Source organism: Oryza brachyantha, chromosome 2 (genome assembly GCF_000231095.2).
Source record: "Oryza brachyantha chromosome 2, ObraRS2, whole genome shotgun sequence".
NCBI lineage: Eukaryota > Viridiplantae > Streptophyta > Magnoliopsida > Poales > Poaceae > Oryza > Oryza brachyantha.
The window spans coordinates 2,899,996-2,923,149 of record NC_023164.2 but is presented as its reverse complement, the minus strand read 5'-3'; the positions used below and the strand labels follow the sequence as shown (position 1 = coordinate 2,923,149).

Here is a 23,154-nt window from a genome sequence, read left to right as displayed (position 1 = left end):
ATAGGGATTTAGTCTCTCTTTTTTAACTATGGGGATTTACTTTAATTTAAAGAATTCTCGTTCCATACTGTACCATGACTAATTCAACCCAAAAGCTTAAGCTGGTGAGAAAAAAAAGATAATCCACTTATATCACAACACAAATGAGTCCTTAGATTGAACTTAGTTGAAAACTGAAGACCAACTGAACCTCCCTCTCTACTTCATGAATATTTCTTGATTTGAGTAAGTACCAGTAAGATGATCAGCTAACTGAAGTAGGGAGAGAGAGACATGCAGAGAGCAGGTAATGGCTGGAGAGGAAAGGAGAGCTTCCAAAGGGTGTCCCCCTTGGTGTGCCTGGTCCTTTTTGTTACCTAAAAAGGGATGCATTGCATGCATGAGGTAGCTAGCATGAGCAGAGCAAGAGCAATCCATGCAGAGAGAGAGGCGTTGATTGTTTGGTTTTTTCAATAAAAAAGTCAAATAACGTATTTGCAAATGAAAAATAATTTATAAATAAAACTTTTATATATGTATTTTTAGCGATCTGAAAGTTAATGGTGAAAAATAAAATTACGGTGAAAAAACTTTCAAAATCAACTTTAAATTTAAGGTTAAAGTTTAAATTGTGTTGTATCAGTATAAATATAAGCGAAAAAATTGGTGCGAGAGGGAGGCATGGAGCAGTGGAAGCACAGCAACACAGATCTGGATGGAGAGGAAAGGGGCATTGCATGGGTTTAATGGCCACTCAGATCTGAAGTTTTTGTGTGTGGGGCCATTGCAAGAGGGGGATTCAATGATATTGTCCACGGTGAACTAAGGGGTTGTTTAGATGGGGCTAAACTTTTTAACCCCATGTCACATCGGATATGTGGACACTAATTTGAAGTATTAAATATAGACTAATAAAAAACTAATTTTATAAATGAGTGGTAATCCACGAGACGATTTTTTTAAGCCTAATTAATTCATAATTAGAGCATGTTTACTGTAGCATCACATAGCCTAATCATGAATTAATTAGGCTCAATGGATTCATCTCGCGAATTAGCTCAAGATTATGGGTGGGTCTTATTAATAGTCTATGTTTACTATTTATAATAAGTGTCCAAACATTCAATTAAAGAAGGGGGCTAAAGTTTAGCCCCTTGTCCCAAACACCCCCTAACACTCCTGCATGTATTTCTCCCTGGACAATAAGCTATTGCTAGAAGGTGGCAGAAAGATCGATGAGTGGCAGGCTGCCAGCCCATCATACTTGTCCCTAAAAAATGTTGCCATGTTAAGTCTACTGGTCCATCTATAATCATGATTATAAGTCGTTTTAGCTAGATTTGCAGGCGTATTTTGTTCTTTATGGTCGTTTGGTTGATATACTTAATTTGTTTAAGATTGTCATAATATTTTATCTAATATGCTAAAGTTTTAGCTAACAAAAATAGAACCACACTTTATTTTATCATTGATATATGGGTCCTATATATTAAAAAAAAAATCTTGCCACAAGTATGCTACAAACTAAACACACAACTAACTTGGTTAAATTTAGCTAACTTGAGTTGTGGTAAGGTTAGACAAGTTGTGTTAGTCAACCAAACAACCCATAGATTTCAAGAGTAAACTATGATAGGTATTGGTTTCTCTTAAAAGATACTTTTAATAGTTTTATATCCATACATAAAATGGTTACTTAATTTGCATGCTTTTGGGGAAAAGGATATATACATATCCAAATCCAAAATGCAAATGTGATGTAATTCAAACCCTATTCATCGCGCTGTTGGTTCAGCTGTCACTCTTAACTTTATGCTTGGAAATCAACATAATATTATTTTTTCTCATATTTTTATAAAGAGGACAAAATGACCTTTCTATCTTTGTAAGATATATTCTGTTTCGGTAGGACAAGTCCTTTTAAGTAACAATTACTTTATTAGAATGTTATTTTGTGATAGAAAAGTATCATAATAGTAAGTGTTTTCAATACAAATCTAACAAAATCAATTTTATTTTAAAAACAAACCATAGTAGGTTAATTATTGGTTAAACGTCTTATTCTAATGAAATAAATGTGTCTTATAATTTTGGATGACAGAGTACATATGTGCTCCATATATTTTAAAATACAGGTATTTCCAGAATTCAAATCTTGCTCAGATTTCTTTATATATATCTTTACCCATTCCCACCATTCCATTTTAATTTATTTTATATTTTCAAAACCATTAAAAAATTATTCTTAATCTTAATCTCTACTAAATAACTTATAAATATTTACATTTTGTACCGAAGAGAGTAAAGCCGAGCATCGAGGTCTTCACATTTATGGCCTACTTTGGCACACCGTTGAGGGTTAGGGGGTGATTGTTTGATTTTTTTTTATGAAAAAATTACATATTTATAAATAAAAAATAATTTATGAGTAAAAAACTTTTATATACGTATTCTTAGCGATCTAAAAGTCAATGCTAAAAAATAAACTTTGATTAAAAAATTAAAATTAACTTTAAATTTTGGCTTATAAGTATAAATAGAAAATAAAGGACGAAGGTTTACTGTGGTTTTGATAATTCCGCACATGCAAGTATTGGACGGACACTCGCGTATGCACGCACGCATGTACGTACGTATGTTCCCCACCACCAATGTGGTATTTCTACATTTCCTGCAGGGAGCAGTACTACAACAATTTATGCCTTGCCTAATACTCCCTCCTTTCAACGCCGCTGACTTTTTTTATATACGTTTGACTATTCGTCTTATTCAAAAATTTTACATAATTATTAATTATTTTTATATCATTTTATTTATTGTTATATATACTTTTATGTATATATGGATATTTGACAAAAACAATTAAATAAGACGAATAGTCAAATATTTATAAAAAAATCAACTGCATTAAATATTTAGGGACGGATAGTAATAAGTAATTAAAGCAATTCCCCTTTACTGCCTCTTTTTTTTTGCATGCATTCCCACTATAGACTACAGCATCTACCTTTAACTGCTTCTACATGAGCACATCCTCACACCTTAGCACACCAACAATAATGATGCTGGTTTTACCTTTTATTTTTTCCAAAGTGAAAAATGAAGCAAGCACTTGAGAGCTTGCTTGCATTGTCCTTTAATTAGGGGCATGCATGCAAGCAAGACGAATTATGCATATATGCACTTGAACACCTTGTTATAGCTATCTAGTGTGGTTTATTAATTAGATCTCATTAATTGTGCAAGTTTGGAGTCAGTATGGCAACATCATGGTGCAAATATTGTAATGCCTAATTGGTGAGGGCCCTCCCATGGACATGGCCATGGCCATGCATGCTTGTATGAAGAAGCAAATGCTTTTCTTTCAATAATGAAAATTAATACAAGCTCTATATTAAGATATATCCGGCTACATGTTTGAATCAAATGTAATGCAATGGTTCCCAGTTTTCTTTCATAATATTACTTTCGTTGCACATTACAAAATATTATAATGTAATAAATCTGAACACACATATAAAACATATACATTGATCCATAAATAAATTTAGATACAGACATAAAGCCTGTAATATAAAATGGAGAAAAGTAGTACTCCCTTCTGATGTCGTTAAATTTTTTATATATGTTTAACTATTCGTCTTATTCAATTTTTTTAAAAAAAGACATATAAAGCTATATATATATATGTATAAAAATATATTTAACAATAAATAAAATAATATAACATAATTAATAATTATGTATTTTTTGAATAAGATAAATAGTAAAACATGTATAAAAAAATCAATAACCGAGGGAATAACAAATAGTACTGCCCCATGGCAAGACTGACATGAAAAAGAAGAAAAGAGGGCAAGCCATTATCCTACGTGGGCCGAGAAATCAAGGGCCGAAATGCTCCAGCCCAGCCCAACAAGCAGAGGGCCCAACCTGCCAGGTTGACCCGGCGCCGCCGCCCGCTACACGTACACGCATGACGTACCAAGCCGCTTGTTTTCTCGCCTCGCCTCCTTTGCTTGCACCCGCATCCACCTCTCCCCTTTTCCCCTCTCGCGATCCAAATCCAGGCGGAGGCCGGCCGGCGACGAGGACTGCTGCTGCTAGGTAGTAGGCCGGGTCCGGCGACCGGAGGGGGAGACGGGGACATGGCGTACGTGGACCACGCCTTCTCCATCTCCGACGAGGACGACCTCGTCGGCGGCGCCGTGGGCGGGCCCCGCGGAGCGCCCGTCAAGGAGATCGCCTTCGCCGCCGCGCTCCTCGCGTTCGGGGCGCTCGGCGCCGTCGGGGGGGTCCTCATGGCCGCCAACCGCGTCGGCGGCGACCGCGCGCACGGTGAGCCCAGCCCTCCTTCCCTCCCGTCTCTCGATTCGGTCATCCTCTTCGTCGTGCTATCTAGGGTCTCGGCCCTTGCTAGAATTTTCCTCCGATTGATAATTTGATGCCGTGGTAGGTAGTACAGATATTTAGCTGTAGGGTGTGTCTTCAGTGCCTTAGGGTTGTGAGGAAAAAGTTAAGCCTAGGGGTTGTGAGGAAGATATTAAGTGGGTTTTTTAGAATTTCATGCGTTGCGATAGTATTTCGTGAGCGAATTTACTGCTGATATGCTCATTACATATTGATTTGGCCAATGAGATGGCCTTTCATTACTGTTGGATGGTGGAAATTGAGTGATGTGCTTATGCTTCCAATTTGGTGGCAGTTTGTAGGATCAGAAGAGGGGCTTAAATTTCGAGTGGAACATCAACACAGATTTATTTTAATACTACTAGTTTGTTGTCTAGCATGCATGTATCGAGTTTATTTTGGTATAGCATTTTCTATCCAAAAAGCTCCAGATAATAGCAATCATTGGAAGCAACAGAGCTGGAGTAGAATTCAAGATTCGAATGGGTGCTTCTCATCTTAAGTATATATGTATATTTGTTGGGTTTAAGTTGGTAGACATGTGGCATAGGGTGATTCAGTCATCAGAGCTTGGTGGTAACATTTGCATTTGTTTAGCTTGTAAAATCATCTTATCATGGGTAGGGCACCCCTTGCACAGAATCTTTTCTGTTGGGACTTTATTCCTTCTTTACCTGAAGCCATTGCCCCTCTTTTGGAACAGGAATCTTCTTCATGATTTTGGGTATTGTGATGTTCATCCCTGGGTTCTACTACACAAGAATTGCCTACTATGCTTACAAAGGATACAAGGGCTTCTCGTTTTCAAACATCCCACCGATCTAGACAACACGAAGAGGTGATTTGGTTCATCTTGCCCCCAACTGCAAACACCCTTCGTCATTTTCATCTTGTCAATTTCTTCTTCTGCCCCTTGTAGGATGAACTTCTAGACATGTACATATAAAATGCTACTCCCATAATGATGCATTATGGTGTGGTGAGCTGAAAGGTTGTCCATTGTGTGATTATGTGGAGTTGCTGCACTGTGGCTAATATGCCAGATAAGAACATTATGTTGTGCTGCTGTCATGTTATGTGCTGTTGTGTTAAGATTTCGTGAAGCTGCCACCACCGCACTGTGGGCCTGTGGCAGGTTTGCCCCATGTCAGATAATAACACTGTTGCTCACATAATGTGCCAATTGTGTGAATATTTCCACTGGCTCATATGATGTGTTCGATTGCAATTTTTCCTGTTGTCTCTATGGAGACTATTTGTATTACCTTAGTTCCCTAGTGCTCGTTAGGTTTGTACCAAAAAAATGAAGTATAAACATGAAGATTCATGTAGGATTGATTACTATTCATCTATATTTTGTTCGTAGGATTAAAGCAAAGTAAAAGCACAGGATTTGCCTATGATTCCTAATGAGTTCCATTGCAAAATTATTAATTATTATATAATAATTAATAATTCTTAAATAAGATGTATGATTAGACGTTCATTCAAAATCAAAATTATTAATTATTACATAATAATTAATAATTCTTAAATAAGATGTATGATTAGACGTTAATTCAAAAGACAATCAAGGGCATCAATCGAAAAAAAACTAAGCCTCTTTTAAAGCACAAGAATAAAAAAACAGAGAAATAGAAAAAAAAACATAGGATTCTAAATTGTAAAACAGAGGAAAAACATAGAAATGGTCGGAATTTAAGTAGAGATAAAGACTTAAAAGGATTTTTTTTTCATTGAGGTTCTACCTCTTATTAAATTTTCTCCAAATCTTTTATTTGAGGAGGCATTTATTCCTTTTATTTAAAGGGCTTTATAGGAAAATTTTCTATAGAAATAAAATCCTCTAAAAACTCTATAAATTACCTTTGAATAAAGAGAGCCTAAAGGTAGAATTTTTTTCCATGTGGTTTTTAATCCTTTGTTTTGCATATGAATGCCTAAGTTATTCCTGTTTCTTCTTCTGTTTGTGTGATTTGAAAATTCTGCTCGTTCATATCTTCTCCTTTTTTATCCTGCACAGATTACTCGTTCATATCTTCTTTTTTATCCTGCACAGAGCACTATTTCCACTAATCACTGCACAGAAATGCAAAAACAGAAGAGAGGGGCAGCCCAGACATGAGAGGACCACCACGCACAGCAACGATTTGCTGATTGAAAGCTCCCTAACTATGTGTCTGTGCGGATCAGGAACCATATCCTGCACAGATTACTCGTTCATATCTTCTTTTTTATCCTGCACAGATTACTGTGTTTTTTCATCCTGCACAGATTACTCGTTCATATCTTCTTTTTTATCCTGCACAGATTACTGTGTTTTTTCTTCTATGTGTGTGATTATCCTGCACATTTAGCCAATTTTGGAAAGCTTTTTAAAGTGCTTTACTAAATAAAGTTCTCTTTCGGCCATTGAGCAAGAGCAAGTATTCAAGCAGGAGCATCCTCTTATCTTTCGTAAGGACCATTTTCAGCTGTGCTGTTTAGCTCTTCTTCAATCTCAGTAAATTCGTCTATTCGACTAGGAAATTGAAGACATGGAATTACAAGACGGATATCAGCTTGCTACTTCTGACTTTTCACTTGAGAAAAGTCTGCACAGTTTCGCTGGTCTGTTGCGGCTAGCCAGTCAAAAAGTTTGTTCAGCGCTGTGTTGCCGGCTCTCCTAATCTTTTGAAAATTGAGACAGCGTACAAAGCTTCTGATTATATTTATAAACTAAATTTTTTGAATTTTGAATTTTAAATTTAGAGTTGATTTTAAAGTTTTTCATCACATTTACTTTAATTTGGAGTTTTTTCACTGAAATTTATTTTTCATTAATAGCTTTTAGATGCTAAGAATATATATATATATATTATTCATAACTTTTTTGGAAATATTCTGTTCCGTTTTAAAAAACCCAACAATCATCCCCTGTAATCACAAAAATGGCTTAGAGAAAACATGGAACGGCGGGCAGGGGCACCCACTAAATTTTCGCTTTACTCATTTTTAAATTCGATTTACTCGTTTCGTTAATTCAATTAACTCATTTTTTAATTTTATTTCGATTTACTCATTTTCAATTGCAATATACATAGGTATATGTTATATAGAGGTCCTTCGGTCTGGATTAGTCCTCCTAACTCTGCTTCGTCAATATCGAGTACTTCGTCAATATTGAGTCCGTTCTTCGATCAAAGTAGCAAAAACCAAAGCGGGCAAAACCACCCCAAAACACGGAGAAATCGATTGGGTTACAAACAAAAAAAATATATGGCCGCTTTAAATTTGGATGAGGCTAGAAGCGCGCATCCAATCGTGTAGCGGCGAGCGTCTCTCTGGGCACTTCTGCAAAGGGTGGCTCGCCCATGGACAGATCGGCGGAGCACCCGTTCGTCTGAGAGCCGTCCCAATCAAATCCATCACCAATGCTTCTTCCCAAAAACGCAAAATCACATGAACAAACAAATATTTTTGTTTTTAAGGAGAAAACTCTAGATGGAATTTGTGAGGAAGGGAGATGGGATTTGGTGCGGTGTGGCCAGGTATTGTGGCTTGGAACTAAGAAGATGGATCTCCAAACAATCTTCTCCTGGCTAGGGCCTCGATCTGGGCTCCAAGCGGCAGTCAGGGCGCCATCGAACGGCTCCTGCTGTTGACTCGAGTATAGAGCCCTAATCTCCCACACACAAAAAAAAAATCAACCAAACTGCTAGATGAATCTCAACCAAATTCAAAGCGCCAAACACGTTACGAACAAGCGGCAGCGGTAGCAGCTGCTGCTACATGAAATCGCCAGATCAAACGGGAGAAAGAAGAGAAGAAGGCGATGCAGATCTGAATCGGAAAGAGAGAGGGGGAGGAGGCGGCGAGGCAAGTGGGACGGATGGGTTTAGGGTTCGTCAAGCTCCGCCGTTTTTATAGCTGTCTGCCTCAACGACTGGCCTATCGAAGTGTGACACGTGTCCCCGCGGAATCTGCGTCTTCCTGGGCCGTTCCCGGAGGCCGAACAACATTTTGGCCCGTAAAACACATACATACTCCCCCTATCTAAAGGTACGTTAATTTTTTTATATACGTTTGATCATTCGTTTTATTTAATTTTTTTTAAATATGTAATGTTATATATATATATATGCATAAAAGCATCTTAACGATAAATAAAATGATATAAAAATAATTAGTAAGTATGCAAATTTTTTTAAATAAGACGAATGATCAAATGTGCATTAAAAAGTCAACGGTGTCAAACATTTAGTGACAGAGATAACATATTTTTACAATCATTATTGTTGTTATTATTATTATTGTTGTTAGAGTAAATTTCACAAAACATGCATAACGTAAAACCCAACATGCAGTAATCTGTTTCAAGGAAGTGCATGTTTTAAGTCTAAATGTTTCGAGGAATCTCGCATATAAGCTTATATTATCTATTTGTCTAATAATATTTATGCATGATAGTTTTTTTAAAAGTAGGATGTGATATTGGTAAGTATTAATACAGATTAGCCGTATTTTCAACATGTGTCAGTTATCGATAGTGAATTTTTTTTATGTATAATCGGTTAACTAGTGAAGATTGAAGATTGTGTTGAGTTTATGTATAATCGGTTAACTAGTGAAGATTGTGTTGAGTTTTTTAATTATACAGTGCGATAGTAAGGAAGAAGATAAATTAGGCGGGAGCCAGGAAGGAGGTACATTTTGACCTAGTTATACGTGACTATATGTTAAAAATGTCACGTATCATAATAGAAATAAGTATTTTATATAGACATGTAGCTCTATGAAATATTTCACCCTAAAATACGAGATATCTTGAAACAAATTATAACACCCAAGGTTTTGGGTTACGCCATGCCTCAAAAGCTTAGTGTTTCATGAAATTTACTTTTATTGTTATTGCTATTACTAGTATATTTTAGTTTTGGTAAAAAAAATTGTAGACGTGTTCATCACGTACCCATAAAATGGTTATCCCATTCCCATCCGTTACGTCTCGAGGTATAAATACTCTACAGGGCGTACACGTATCCGCGTAGACGTAATCCCCTTGCCTCGTCGATCGCCTCGCCGTCGCCGGCGCCGGCGCGCCGCCGCTGCCATGGCTAAAATTAAGGGCGAAGACGTCGCCGCGGTGTACACCTCCGTCATGGACCACACCATCGGCGAGGTCCACGGCGGCCTCGTCGCCGATGGCGTCAGCGACGCCGGGGGGGTCCTCGCGGCGATCCGCGCTCGCTGGGAGGCCAAGCTGGCGCGGCGCGGCGCCGTCCAGGAACGCGACGGCGCGCCGGGGCCCGCAGCCGGCGCCGTGGACCGTCCTGCCGCCGGGGAGGACCACCGTTGTTCCAATGCGCCTAGTGGCGGCCTGCAGCACGACGCCGCTGTTAAGGAGGAAGAGGTGACAGCCATCGACGACGGCGACGAAGACGACGACGACGCCTTCTTTCTCGTGACGCCGCCGACGCGGATGCAATCGCTGCACGTTCGTCCCGCGCCGGCGCCGGAGACGAACGGCAGCGCCGCTTCTCCGGCGCTGTTCACGCGTGATTTTCTTGGCACGGTTGGCGCGAACGCAAGAGGGATGTGTAACTAACAGCGTGTGTATATGCGTATAAATCGTTAAAATTTAGAGCATTTTTTTCAGAACGCGTGAATTTTATAAGATTTTTACGGTATTTTCCGAACGCATGAATTTTATAAGACTTTCACGTAAAACAGTTCGGTTCATCTAATTTTCCTTTTACAATTTCCCAATCATTTGTGTAGGGATAATTACTAGCGCAACAATTTTTCTGATTTGATAGTTATAATTAAATTGGTTTCTGCGAAACAAAATGGCTCTGGAGAAAAAATTAATGGATTTGGATTAGTAAATTAAGAGACTGAAATTGGTGAAATAAATAAAATTGGAGGACGAGTTGAACTGATCTCTTGGGGGAAAGGCAATGGATTTGGGTTACTTAGGGCCCGTTTATTTTTAATTATGATTATTGTAATCTAAATTATTATAAATACTTTAAAATAAATAAATAGAGTATTGTGATAGATTATTTAAATCTAAAGTCTAGATTATTGTAATATGCAAGTGTGTTTTTTTTCACATTATTGGTTGTAAGGTGTGTGTTTTAGATTGATTGTGGCTAAACTCCTGCTGACCCTTGAATAATTTAATTGAATAACTCACCTTGGCATTCTTACCTATTTCAGCCAATTTCAATCTATATTGCAAGATTAAAATAATTCTAAGTGAAAAAAATAGGACCTTAATCAATAGACTGAAATTGGCAGTTCAGGAAAAAAATATTGAAATTGGAGTAGCACAAGAGACAGTTGGCATGAGGAGATATGTATGGTCTGACACTCTGACTTAGAACCGATGGTTAGTGAAAATGACTCTCTTTTTTGGATCTTAGCGAAAATGACTTGAATTCATTCTTCAGCTCTATGTGATAAATTCATCGGTTATATGTGATCAATAATGAGTGTTCCCTTGCTTGCCATATATGTTCAGAATTACGCTTGCAGTTAGTTTAATTTTAGGGAAAATTGCAAAGATGTCATTATAATTTTACAAAATTGAAAATATGTCATTCTGACCCATATGTCATTAACTCATGCGAGGTCCATATGTCATTGAGATATCAATGATATATCTCTAACTTTACAAAATTATAATGACACATTTACAAATTTTCTTTAATTTTATAATTTTATAGATATGATTCGATGATACTGCTTCCTGAACAACAAATAGTAGTAGTGGGCCTCGCTAGCAATGCCATGGATATCCATCTAAATTGTGTAATCCGTAGCAGGACCCATCCGATGGATTCTGTCCAAGGAAAATTTTCCTGAACTTGGCCTACTTCAGTTTGTTCAGTTCTTCAGGATAATAATGAGCTACAACCTTTCTGGTTTAGTCTGCAACTCTGCATTTGATTCTGATAAGGCACATAGGTTGGAGAAGCAAATTTGATCCAGCTCACACTGAATTTCCTTTTTTTCATTTCAATCTTTATAGCTTTTGCCCAAACAAACTCCATACAATTTGACTAAGGAAAGACCAAAGTCAAATTTAAACCTATCTTCCTGCATGATGCTAGTACAAAAATGCTTCTGTATGCTTTAGGCCACAAAGCAGCTACCCAAAATTATCATGTACTAGAAAGTCCAATGGTCGAAAGGAGAGTAGGTTTTCTTCTCTTTTTTTGATTGGCTTTTTCCTATTTTTATTCTCACCTTTTACACCCCTTCTTGAGTCTTTTTCATTGTTTAGCTTGAGTAGAATCTTTCTTTTAACTAGAGTCCACATTGCAGCTGCTGCTGCTCCTGAATTATTCGGCTAAGCTGGCATACACAGCAGCTGCGCAAAGTAGCAACGCCCGTTGCTTCCTGCTTCTACCTGCTAAGGGAGAGAAGGGGGGGGGGGGGGGGGGGTGGGACCGGGGCCGGCCGGCGAGCGGGCGGGTGGGCGAGACGGCGCGCGTAGGGAGCTTGGAAAGAGGGAGAAAAAATCTCTCCCAAAAGACTACTGATTTTGTAGGAACTACACAAAAAAAAAGTTCCTCCTGTTTGAAAGAAGAGGGATCTTTTTCTAAAAGTCCTAAGAACTTTCCTAGAAGCTGCAGAAATACAAGGTCCTGTGATTCTTAAAAAAAACATAGAAAATTGGAGAATTTCTGTCCTATGAAAAAATCCATTGAAAGCCAATGAAACAAAGGAATTTTCCGTTTTCTTTATTTCCATGAATTGGACATAACAATAAAGATTTAAGAGAAAAACAAAATTGAGATCCTATCTCATTTTTTCTTCTACCCATGACTTCAAATAATTGTCGTGTTTCTTATGTGTATTAATCAGATAATAGTTTTGAAACATCTGTGTGTTTTCAATTCATGCTGAAATCTAGTGGGAGTACTACGTTTTCGCAGTGATGTGTTCATAATATAGTATCAAGAAAAAAATAATGGTTAAAGTGTAATATTGAAGGTTGTGTAGAGAAAATCATAGTACATGTCTTTCGTGGGATAGAGAAAAAATATCTTAAAATTCAGCGTTGGAAAAACACATTATGAAAGGATTTAACTATGGATGATATAAGCCAACAAGCATTAATAGGGGTGTTTAGATGTGGCTAAACTTTTTAACCTCGTGTCACGTTGGATGTTTGGACACTTATTATAAATATTAAACGTATTATGAACGTAGACTAATTATAAAACTTATAAAACTAATTAGAACTAATTTGCATAACAAAAATTTTAAGCCTAATTAATCTAAAATTAAAATATGTTTACTAGGCTAATTATGAATTAATGATGAGTTTTATTAATACTCTATATTTACTATTTATAATATTTATAATAAGTGTCTGCTCCAATTTAACGTTCGCTTTAGCCTGACGTGTTAGGTGACACCAGTGACGTCAGCAGCAGGCCCACGACGGGACAAATCGATGGAAATCTTTCCTTCTTTTCGCTCGATTATACTATAAGTCGAATTTATATTTTACTTTTTAATAACACATGTAAAAATATTCAATTATTTTTAATTATTAACAAGTTATTTTACTTAGGGTTCATTTCAACAAAATGACGTGCTACGCGACAACTTGGCCGTGATGCTTAAGCATTCTCTGATCCTTGGTGATAAAGTCCATCTTGCGTTCGTGTCTATCATGTTTAAATGAACTAATAACGACTCCCATAACGCGCCGAAAATTCTCTTCAATGAAGCCAACAATTAATGCCTGGAGGTCATATCACAGATTAGACAGTTCTCCCTCTGGTAATACTTATTTTATTTTCTAGAACCACGATTTTGATTAATAATTACTTTACTAATATGAAATATTATTTATATAACACAAAAGTATACCTACAGGAAAAAGAATCAATATGAATATAATATCATTACTTATTTACTTAATATACTCAATAGAGTAATAGTTGGTTAAAATGTAATCCTAACGAAACAAAATAAATTTCTATATTTAAAAAATGGAGAAATAACAATTAAACTTTATCTAAAGAGAATTTTCGTATCCGTAAGAAGGTACCATAAGGTACTAAATTTTACGTGATACCTACTGATATTTTCTCAAAAATAGTAAAATTGCTCTTATCTAAACTATTTTAGTAAGAGTAAACCAAACTAACAGAGCTCTAGAAGGAGAGCTAGCTAATTTGCTTTGACTCTCCTAGTAGTAAAAATCAATCCAAAGATAAACCCTAATTAATATTAGTCAAAACACTGTTTGCTTCCTAGGACACATGAGATAATAAGTGATAAGTATTGTCATTAAGTAGCATTCACCCTTGACCTAATGAGCTTTCAACAAGTATCATGTCACGGCAGCTTTTGGCTAAGTAAAGTGGGGTCATTTGGTTTGCAGGCCTCAGGTTTGAAGGATAAGGGAGAGGATTGCTGCTCTTAATTATTTGTCACATTCCAAGTGAAGTGATGTTTGATAATAATAAAAAGCATGGGTATTTCTCTTTTTTTTTCCAATGTGATTCAAGCTTCCTTCTTAGCCCGAGATTGTGACTTGGCATCGATGTCATTGTCGAATCATGGTTTTTGTTAGGTTTTTGACGCCTTTGGGCTGGAAAGTGCCAGGTGCTTGACGGCTAAGGCAATGGAACTTTGCTTGTAGTACTTCTTTCTTCCCCTTTCTTTTTCCAGTGATATAGCGAGGTTCGTCAAAACGATATATTTATAAAAAGAAAATTAGTTTATGAATAAAATATTTAATAAATATTTTTAGCAATTTAAAAGACAACACTGAAAAATAAACTGTAAATAAACAACCCAAAATTACCTCTAAATTTAATATCGAAAATTACAATTTTAACTTATAAATATAAATATAAGTGAAAATATATGACTGAGCTCTCTTCTTCATTTCGAGAAGGTACAGCTTCGGCTACGTTACACTCACATGATGTTATAGTTATATAATCATATCTTCAATCAGCACATATATCTCGAATTAGGGTTATGTTTAAATATACTTGAGTTCAAAAGTACTAAAGAATCATGTTTAGGTATATCTTTCTGCCATATAACAACATCGTAAGAACCGTTTTTTTAACATAGAAAATGTCTAAACCACCTATAAGAAAACACACCTTTTCTAGCCACTTTGCTCAAAGACTTTAGAAAAGGAAAGGAAAAAAAAATAGCAAGCGCCTTTGGTGAAGGCATGAACAACTGCAGAAAGACATTTTGGATTTGGGCGAGATGGATGTACTACATACCAACTGCATCCAAAGCTGCATGGCTAATGCCAACAAGTTGGCTATAAGATTTCTTATAGTCTTTTTATAGCACACTCATATAATGGTTAGCTCTTTATCTTTAATGCATGACCCATATGTCTGTCTCACATGTTGTCTTGGTTCTTGTGCCTAAGCTGGCTATAAGCTTATAGTCAGCTTCTCCTCTCTCTCTTCCCTTCTTTCTTTCACATCAGCATTTAGCTGACTTATAGCCTGCTATTATACTTGCTCTCACTCGCTTCTTTCTTATGCCCAGAACAAGTCTCCTCTTAGGATGATGACACCTTTCAGCAGCCCCTGGTTAATTTATCTCCCTCGTTTTCCACACACACTTTTTTATAAAAAAATTTTATAAAAAAATTATTTTAAAAAATTATATTAATATATTTTATTTTTTAAAATAATTAATAATTAATTAATCATATAGTAATCTATAACGCGGCCGATGACGAGGAGGCCAGGCAAGACAGGAGTCGGATGCCAAAACGCCAAACGTAACGACCCCAGACCCAGCCGATCGGCTCCACGTCAGCGGGGGCCCCACGCACACACACCCTGCTGCACTGAATGCCGAGCAGCGTGCGTGCAGGATACAGAAGGGCAGGAGGAGTACTACTCTTCTCCGCACACAAAAAGCCACAGGTCACGCGCATAAAATTCCCAATCATGCTCTGCTATTCTGCTCTCCTTTTTCGACATTTTCTCCTTTCTTTTCCCACAAATCCCACACGCTCTTTTTTAATTCCTTTTTACTAGTTACTACCCTGTTATCTCAGTCTTTTCGTTTTTTCTTATGTTTATATTTACAAGTCACAACTTAAATTTTAAACTCTAAATTTAAAGTTTATTTTAATGTTTTTTCATTAAAGTTTATTTTCTATATTAGTTTTTAAATTGCTAAAAATATGTATATAAAAGTTTAATTTACAAATTATTTAATATGCTGTTTGTTTTTTAGAAAAAAATCATACAATCATCTCTTTTATATGTGTATGAGTTATATCTAGTACATCACTTTCAGTACCATTTTATTTTATTTCAGAATAAACAAAGGATAATTCAAAATTTAAATTTTAAGACTTTTACAATTGTCTTTTTTTAATCTTTCTGATTGTAGCTTATTTTACGACGCTTACTTTTATTTTATCATATATATATACACACATTAAAGTGTTTTTTTTCGCTTGTAAATAAGCATTTCCATGGTAAAGCAAAAGAATACGAACCTTTTTCTTTTCTCCCGTCGCCACTCACACCCAGTCACCCACCCGCTCTTGCTTTCTCTCTCAACCTTTTCCATGCCCGTTGCTCACTCACACGCACGCACACGCTCCTCTTCCTCCTCCTCCTCGCTTTCTCTCACTTCGCCGCCACTCCCACTCTCCTCTCTCTCTCCTCTGGAGACTTGCAGCTAGATTCGATTCTGCTCCTGCTGCGCCGCCGCCCTGCTCCGGGAACCGAGCCGCGCGCCGGTGGTGGTGGTGTGGGTGCTGCGTGTGGGGGCACGCGCGGCATCGCTCTCTCGCTGGCCTGTGCTGTGGCTAGATCTGCGACGCGCGCGCGGTGGTGGTGGGTCAGTGGGTGTAGTGATCTGCCTGCGGGGGGGCACGGTGGCCGGCTGATGCTGCGGTAACTCTCGAGGCGAGCGACGCGGGGGTCGATGGCGCCCTGGGGATGCTTCCGGAGGGGGGCTCCGGCGCCGGTCGTGCTGAGGCTGATGCTGCTGCTGCTGATCGCCGCGGCGGCATTGCCCCGGCGGGCGCTCGCGGCCACCGCTGCCGCCGATGGTAAGTGCACGCGCGCGTGCGCGTGCTATAGCTTTGGCTACTTTTGTAGTACATGTTGCACTCGCTTTGGTTTGTGGCCGTTCGTTCGCACCGTCTGCGCAGTGATGATTCCAGTTACTGTTCGGGATGAACGAGGGGACTTGTCGGTGGATCGAGGCGGGGTAATGGGGGGATTGATTTTGATGCAGTGCTGTACTCTGCTCTGGGGATTGATTCAATCTGGCTGTGCGGATTGACAGCGGATATCTCCCGTACCTGTGGAGGGAGAGTTGATGGGGGCAGTTGAATTTGTATGTGCGCTTGCTTGTGGAAGCAAAGCAATGACGTCGTTTATTGCTGCAATTGGGCTGCTATTTTCGGTGTGGAGGGATTTTGATGTTCTTAAGGATTGCGGTGTGACATGTGCTTTATGGATCATGATGATTGTTGACAGCAATGGGTGCAGGATAGAGTGATAGATGATTACTTTTAGGCTAATTGTGTTATAATGAGAAAGTGGTAACTATGGTTTTGCTCTCGCTTACTGACATCTTTATTGAAAATGTTCCTTTCATACTGTTTGCATAAAAACTAAAAAGGGGTCTTGGTGGTAGAAAGTTGGCTGAAGGTCATCTATGACTGATTTCTATGCTCACCCTTGATTTTTGGTGCAATGCTGGGCTCTGTTTTAACTTGAATTGACCGGCCCACTTGCACAATCTGCACTGTTCTTACTATGTAGGTACATTTCATTAATTAAGTAGCTTAAATGTTATTGATTTGCCGTGAATCCATGTTAGGGATAATCATGTTTGTTACTAATGACTGTTTTGCTTATCTGTGGACAGTTGCTGCTATAAATGGACTGTATATTGCACTTGGATCACCTGCTCTTCCTAAATGGACTGCCAATGGTGGTGACCCCTGCGGTGATGGTTGGCAGGGCGTTGTATGTATTGGCTCAAATATAGATTCAATGTACGTCAATTGTACATTTGCATTTCCTCTATCTGGTAGAGCGTTTATATTTTGTGCTTTTATCAACTCATTGTCTGTAGAATTTTCAATGCTGCAAATTTGGAAGGACAGTTAGGCAGCCTGGGGAACTTCACTTCAATAACCACTATGTAAGCATGTTACTGTTAATTTTATTCTCTTGCTCATGATTGTTTATTGTGTCATTTAATTGTCCATGCATAGTAATTAGTATGTCAACAGGGCATTCAAAAGCTATACTTATATACTGACAGAAGTTATGTTGTTTCTGTATGTATCCTGAATTCCTGATCAGGTTTTGTGACTATTTACTTTTCTTTTATTGCAGAAATCTTAGCAACAATAATATTGGTGGAACTATACCAGAAGATCTACCTGTTACACTGCAACATTTGTATGGGCTAGTCTTCCTCCCTTGCAATTCTTTTAACTCTTGTGATTGAGTGATGAGATGCCGTATGTTCCTTGCTAGTGCAGTTTTATGTCTGATAACCAGCTCACTGGAAGCATTCCGACGTCACTATCAAAGCTTCAGAGTTTAACAGACATGTATGACTATTGTCCTATGCTCATTCCTAATTAAAGAAGCAATTGTACTGTTTTCATCTGATCTGTCTCACCCAAGATCTGTCTTTTTATAGGTCTCTAAATGATAATCATCTGGACGGGAAACTGCCAGATGCTTTTGATTCACTTACTGGCCTTGTAAATCTGTAAGATCCTCATTCCCCCCTCTTTATCATCCTGCTTATTCTTACTCTTCATGTGCACTTGCTCATGCACCTGAGTATTTCATATCTTCATTTTCCTCAAGGCTTATGTAAGGGACTAAAGAGCTGAACTGTTAACTCGTTGATAACATCTAACATTTTTCCACAGTGATATTTCATCCAATAACTTCAGTGGTCCATTACCAACTTCGTTGGGGAGCCTGTCATCGTTGACTACATTGTAAGTCTACAACTATTTTCTTGTCGTGTTTTTTCCCTACTTTTTTTTTACTTATTTTCATCCCTTGCTATTCCACAGGCACATTCAAAACAATCAGCTCTCTGGAACCCTTGATGTCTTGCAGGATCTCCCCCTCAAAGATTTGTATTCCCACACTCTCTACTCTGTCATCATATTACTGAGTCACTTGCATTAGCACATCATTATATATAAATTGGAGCATCTGCAACTGTTTGATCAGTTATGCATTGATTTACAAAAATGAGTATGCTTAACAGACATTTTCTTCAGGTCTAATTTAGAGATGTCATAGTATAAGTGTTCCTTCACTTTAGCATTTTTCTGAACTAACATGCAATATATGTTAGTGGACACAAGTTCTCCATTATTTAACATAGCCATGTTGAATTTGCTAGATAGGTTCTAGATAGTAGTTGGAGCATCTGCAACTGTTTGATCAGATATGCATTGATTTACAAAAATGAGTATGCTTAACTGACATTTTCTTCAGGTCTAATTTAGAGATGTCATAGTATAAGTGTTCCTTCACTTTAGCAGTTTTCTGAACTAACATGCAACATATGTTAGCAGACACAAGTTCTCCATTATTTAACATAGCCATGTTGAATTTGCTAGATAGGTTGTAGAAAGTAGACATCTTTTCACAAAGTAAATGTCATTTACCATTTGTTTGTAGAAGAATAATGTACCATATAGCCATGACAAAAAAAACTGCATATTTAGGCTTTGGCAAAGCTACCAGTTAGATAAAGAACAGTTGACATAAGTAATTTAGCTTTATCTTATCATAGACATTCACCAGTAAAACATTTGCTCTAAATCCAATATGTGATGTCTAATCTAGACCATCCATTTTCATAGAAGGTTGTCATGCATACAAATATGAAATATATATGCTTGTTTCTGATAATTTGTTTACCTCAAACAGAAATATAGAGAATAATCTGTTTTCTGGACCGGTTCCTCCAAAGCTGCTGAATGTGCCAAACTTCAAGTGAGAAACCCTTTTCTTACATATTTCAATTTATTGATGCCATGCACATAGTCCTTGTATTCATACATAATTATATGTGCTGTACACCTTTTCTATTTGTAATTATATGTAGGTAGCTTAATGAGGTAATTTATTGTTTTTGCCTACAGAAAGGATGGGAACCCATTTAATTCAAGCATAGCTCCTTCTGCATCACCGTCTTCAACACCTACAGGCTCTACACCAACACAAACGCCATCATCACCTTCCTCTCCTTCAGGAACACCTTCAGCATCTAATTCGCCCTCTAACTCTTCTGGTGGATCTACTGCTCGAGACAGCAGCTCTCCATCATCCAGGAAACATAAGTCTTCAACCCTCAGGACTGTTGGATATGTTCTTCTAGCTATTGTTCTGTTTATAGTTACAGTGCTGCTGGTAATATTTTGCCTATCCAAGTACCAAGAGAGACAGTCAAGACGTGATTATACAACAAGTCAGGTGGGGAGGGTTCATCAGAGGGTTGAAGAGCCAAAAGTTAAGCAAGCTTCAGTACAGTCAAGGAATGATGCTAAAAAAGGTCAACAATTAGTTATTATTATGTAATATGTTTCTATATTTTCTCTTATTTGTTTTATATCATGCATCTGATGTTTTTTTAACAGGCTCAACAGAGGTTCCTGATCGGAGGCAGGTTCGTGAAATAAATTTGGCAGTACCAGGTATAAATGCTTGTAAATCTGATCTATCAGGTTGTTTAGTACTGTAATACTATCCAGTTTTTTAAGTTCAGATCTATAAGATAATTTTCAACTGCTGGCAGCTGCTCTTGAGAAGCCTCCTGAAAAAAGAAAGGAACATGCAATTAATTTGGAGCGATCAGAGTCAGAAATTTTTGCTTCTGCACCTCCGCCGCCACCGCCACCACCACCACCTCCTCCTCCGCCGCCACCAGGCCCACCACCTCCGCCACGGACGCCGCCGCCACCACCACCACCTGTTGAAAAAGTGATTGTAAATCCCATTGTTAAGCCAGAGAAAAGAGTTAGTACTCCACCTAGGACAGGTCCCTCGACATCTGCAACATCTTTTTCTGTCGCGTCACTTCAGCAATATACAAATAGTTTTGAAGAGGGAAATTTGATAAGAGAGAGTAGGTTGGGGAAAGTATATCTGGCAGAACTTCCTGAAGGCAGGGTATGTGTACAAAGGACTGCTTCATTTAAATGATGGGGTTCTATGATTGTTGAAATGCTATGCTCATCATCCTTTATCCTATGCAGTTCTTGGAAGTTATGAAGATTGATAACGCCAATGATAGAATACCAGTAGATGAATTTCTAGAACTGGTTGCACGTGTATCAGATATTAGGCACCCCAATATCCTTGAGCTTGTTGGATACTGTGCAGAATATGGTCAACGGTTACTTGTTTATAATCATTTCAGTCGAAAAACACTGCATGATGTATTACATGAAGGGGAGGAATTGGATGGCGCACTATCATGGAATGCTCGCCTCCAGGTTGCTCTAGGTGCAGCAAAGGCCTTAGAGTAAGCTACCAAGCTGTATTCTTGTTCAAAATAATTACCATATTTAATTTATTTTTTTCATGGGCCAGCTTTTGTACTTACGCTCTTCTTTCAGGTATCTCCATGACAAGTGTGAACCTCCAGTAGTGCACCAGAATTTTGAACCAGCCAATGTGCTTCTTGGTAATGGATTTTTAGTACGTGTTGCTGAATGTGGACTGGCAGAATTGATGCTGTCAGGTTCTGTTACACAGGTAACCTCTAGTGTTGTATGTCAACCTTTTGGTTGTTATATTTCAGCTTTTCTGTCACCAATAGTTTTGATTTATCGCCTAGAATATCTGAAGTCAGATTATGTCTTCTATAATTTAGAACTGTTTGCCTTCTACATAGTGTATATCTCTCCAGATTTTGATCTTTTAGTCTCTTGGAGATCAGATAATGTACTCGTGAAGTATACCAACTCCATGAAGCATAATGAAGTACAGTTAGCAGCTCTCAGTCCATGACAGCTATTAGGTCTAGTGCAACAATTTTCTTCCAAACTAGAGCTGCCTCTCCCAAATCTTTACTATTATATGACAGGAAAGGCTATTGACAGAAAGGGATTGAAATTTCACTTGTGTTAAGCTTTTAGATTAATTATGTTGGGCCTTTCAGCAACCATGCACATCTACCACGGCAGTAGTACTTTGTTCCTTGATTTATTCTTAATGTGTTATCTCTCGGTTAGAGATTTTCTTCAGTTAAGAAGCTTTTAGCTAATATTATTAGGAACTGCCTCATTTAAGGGCTTTAGCATTGATCTGTTAAGCAAGAAAGAAAACAAGCAAGTTCATTCCATCTCTGGTCTTGCTGCATCTCCTAATGAAGCTGTTGATGCAAGTTCGTCCTCTCAGTGGATTTTACTTAGAATGGTGTTCTTTTATTCCAGTTGTCAGGTCGCATGAGGGCACTCCTGAATTATGAAGCGCCTGAAATCCATGAAGCTGGGACTCTTACGGACCGAAGTGATGTTTACAGTTTCGGCGTGGTAATGCTAGAACTGCTCACTGGCCGTAAACCATATGACAGGTCAGTGATTCACCAAAATCTGCATTCTTTATTTTAGTTTCATAATTATGTTAGATTACTTGTCTCAAAAAATTATGTATGAACTTTCTAATTTGCTTAGTTTTCTGTTACAATTTACAGTTCTCGTCCACGTGCTGAACAACATCTTGTTAGATGGGCTGATTCTCAACTTCATGACATTGAGTCCCTGTCAAAGATGGTTGATCCTTCTATTAAAGGAGAGTGTTCTGAGAAAGTACTGTCACGTTTTGCAGACATCATCAGTTGTTGTATCCGGGTAATCAAATGCTTCCATTCTCTCCTGAGATATACTGTAGTTTCTAGTTTCTAAGCATAGTACAAGATTGCCACTGACGTGAGTAAATCTAAAGCAACGATAGTATTTATATCATTTGTGGGGTGCTGCTAATTCTCCATGGGGTAACTATATAGTACATGTGCTGTTTCCTTAGCACATTTGTGGGTATTATGCCAAAATTTTCTGTACAGAATTGTTTGATTAGGTTAAAAGCATCAAATTGTCGAAATATCCTATTAGCCCATTGCATAATTTTACTTCATTGTTGAGGTCAAATGCATCTGCAATTTCATCTCCAAGTTATTATATTACAAATTAATTCGTTTAACCATTTTGATACTTAATCACATTCAGGTTAAATACTTGTTTATCTGTTCACTACGATATTCTGTTTGCTCTGTTTTTCTTTCTTGAGAGCTATGAGATGGACTTATGAATAATGTGACTGATGAGTGATCTGAAATTTCTTATGCAGCCGGAACCAGAATTCAGACCATCAATGTCAGAAATTGTCCAAGACCTAGCTAGGATTGTTAGTGTTACCGGTGAGGAATCAGAGTAACAAAGAGATCATGGCGGGGCCATACATCTAGCTAGGAAGCCAGCTCACGCAGCTAGTGAAGATATTCAGAGGAAACATCTTTAGAAATTCTGCGGAGCATCCTTTCAGTATTTATAATGGACAACATTGTCCTGTAGTGTACATGTTGATTCTGGAGCGGCGTTTACCTGTTGAAAGGTGGTAGTGGTATAGCCAGGGGAGGGGGCATGGGCCTTCTTATTGTGGCCAAGTAGATTCCTGTAATTTCTGGACATTATCAAATTGCATGTATATCTTATAACCCATTCTAATTTTGATCATTTATTTACATCAAAACTAG

At 37.9% G+C, this 23,154-nt stretch overlaps 2 protein-coding genes across 5 annotated transcripts; both read left to right on the top strand.

The window, feature by feature from the left end:
• Nucleotides 1–3,971: 3,971 nt before the first annotated feature.
• On the top strand, nt 3,972–6,819 carry LOC102699660 (transmembrane protein 230). Of its 3 annotated transcripts, none has more exons than XM_040521509.1 (3): nt 3,972–4,317; nt 5,093–5,227; nt 6,449–6,819. In XM_040521509.1, exons 1-2 carry the CDS (start codon nt 4,128–4,130, stop codon nt 5,212–5,214), a joined length of 312 nt encoding a protein of 103 aa, XP_040377443.1. In that variant the 5' UTR covers nt 3,972–4,127; the 3' UTR covers nt 5,215–5,227; nt 6,449–6,819. The 3 variants fall into 3 exon arrangements, with proteins under 3 accessions (XP_040377443.1, XP_040377444.1, XP_040377442.1); XM_040521510.1 differs by lacking the exon at nt 6,449–6,819 and adding an exon at nt 5,309–5,539 and having other exon boundaries at nt 3,974–4,317; XM_040521508.1 differs by lacking the exon at nt 6,449–6,819 and having other exon boundaries at nt 3,977–4,317; nt 5,093–5,539.
• A 9,175-nt stretch (nt 6,820–15,994) lies between these two features.
• LOC102706716 (protein STRUBBELIG-RECEPTOR FAMILY 3-like) lies at nt 15,995–23,154 on the top strand. Of its 2 annotated transcripts, XM_040520737.1 has the most exons (17): nt 15,995–16,450; nt 17,278–17,407; nt 17,488–17,556; nt 17,754–17,819; nt 17,903–17,974; nt 18,067–18,138; nt 18,305–18,376; nt 18,455–18,520; nt 19,326–19,391; nt 19,541–19,950; nt 20,036–20,092; nt 20,194–20,567; nt 20,654–20,922; nt 21,017–21,155; nt 21,836–21,975; nt 22,096–22,252; nt 22,749–23,154. In XM_040520737.1, the coding sequence occupies exons 1-17, from the start codon at nt 16,324–16,326 to the stop codon at nt 22,833–22,835; spliced, it is 2,373 nt and encodes a 790-aa protein (XP_040376671.1). In that variant the 5' UTR covers nt 15,995–16,323; the 3' UTR covers nt 22,836–23,154. The 2 variants fall into 2 exon arrangements, with proteins under 2 accessions (XP_040376671.1, XP_015699060.1); XM_015843574.2 differs by lacking the exon at nt 15,995–16,450 and having other exon boundaries at nt 17,278–17,378.

Coding starts and splice junctions, on each gene's coding strand:
- LOC102699660 (XM_040521509.1), top strand. CDS start 4,128: ATGGCGTACGTGGACCACGCCTTCTCCATCTCCGACGAGGACGACCTC. Junction 4,318..5,092: donor CGGCGGCGACCGCGCGCACG/GTGAGCCCAGCC, acceptor CTTTTGGAACAG/GAATCTTCTTCATGATTTTG.
- LOC102706716 (XM_040520737.1), top strand. CDS start 16,324: ATGGCGCCCTGGGGATGCTTCCGGAGGGGGGCTCCGGCGCCGGTCGTG. Junction 17,557..17,753: donor TTCACTTCAATAACCACTAT/GTAAGCATGTTA, acceptor CTTTTATTGCAG/AAATCTTAGCAACAATAATA. Junction 17,820..17,902: donor CCTGTTACACTGCAACATTT/GTATGGGCTAGT, acceptor TTGCTAGTGCAG/TTTTATGTCTGATAACCAGC.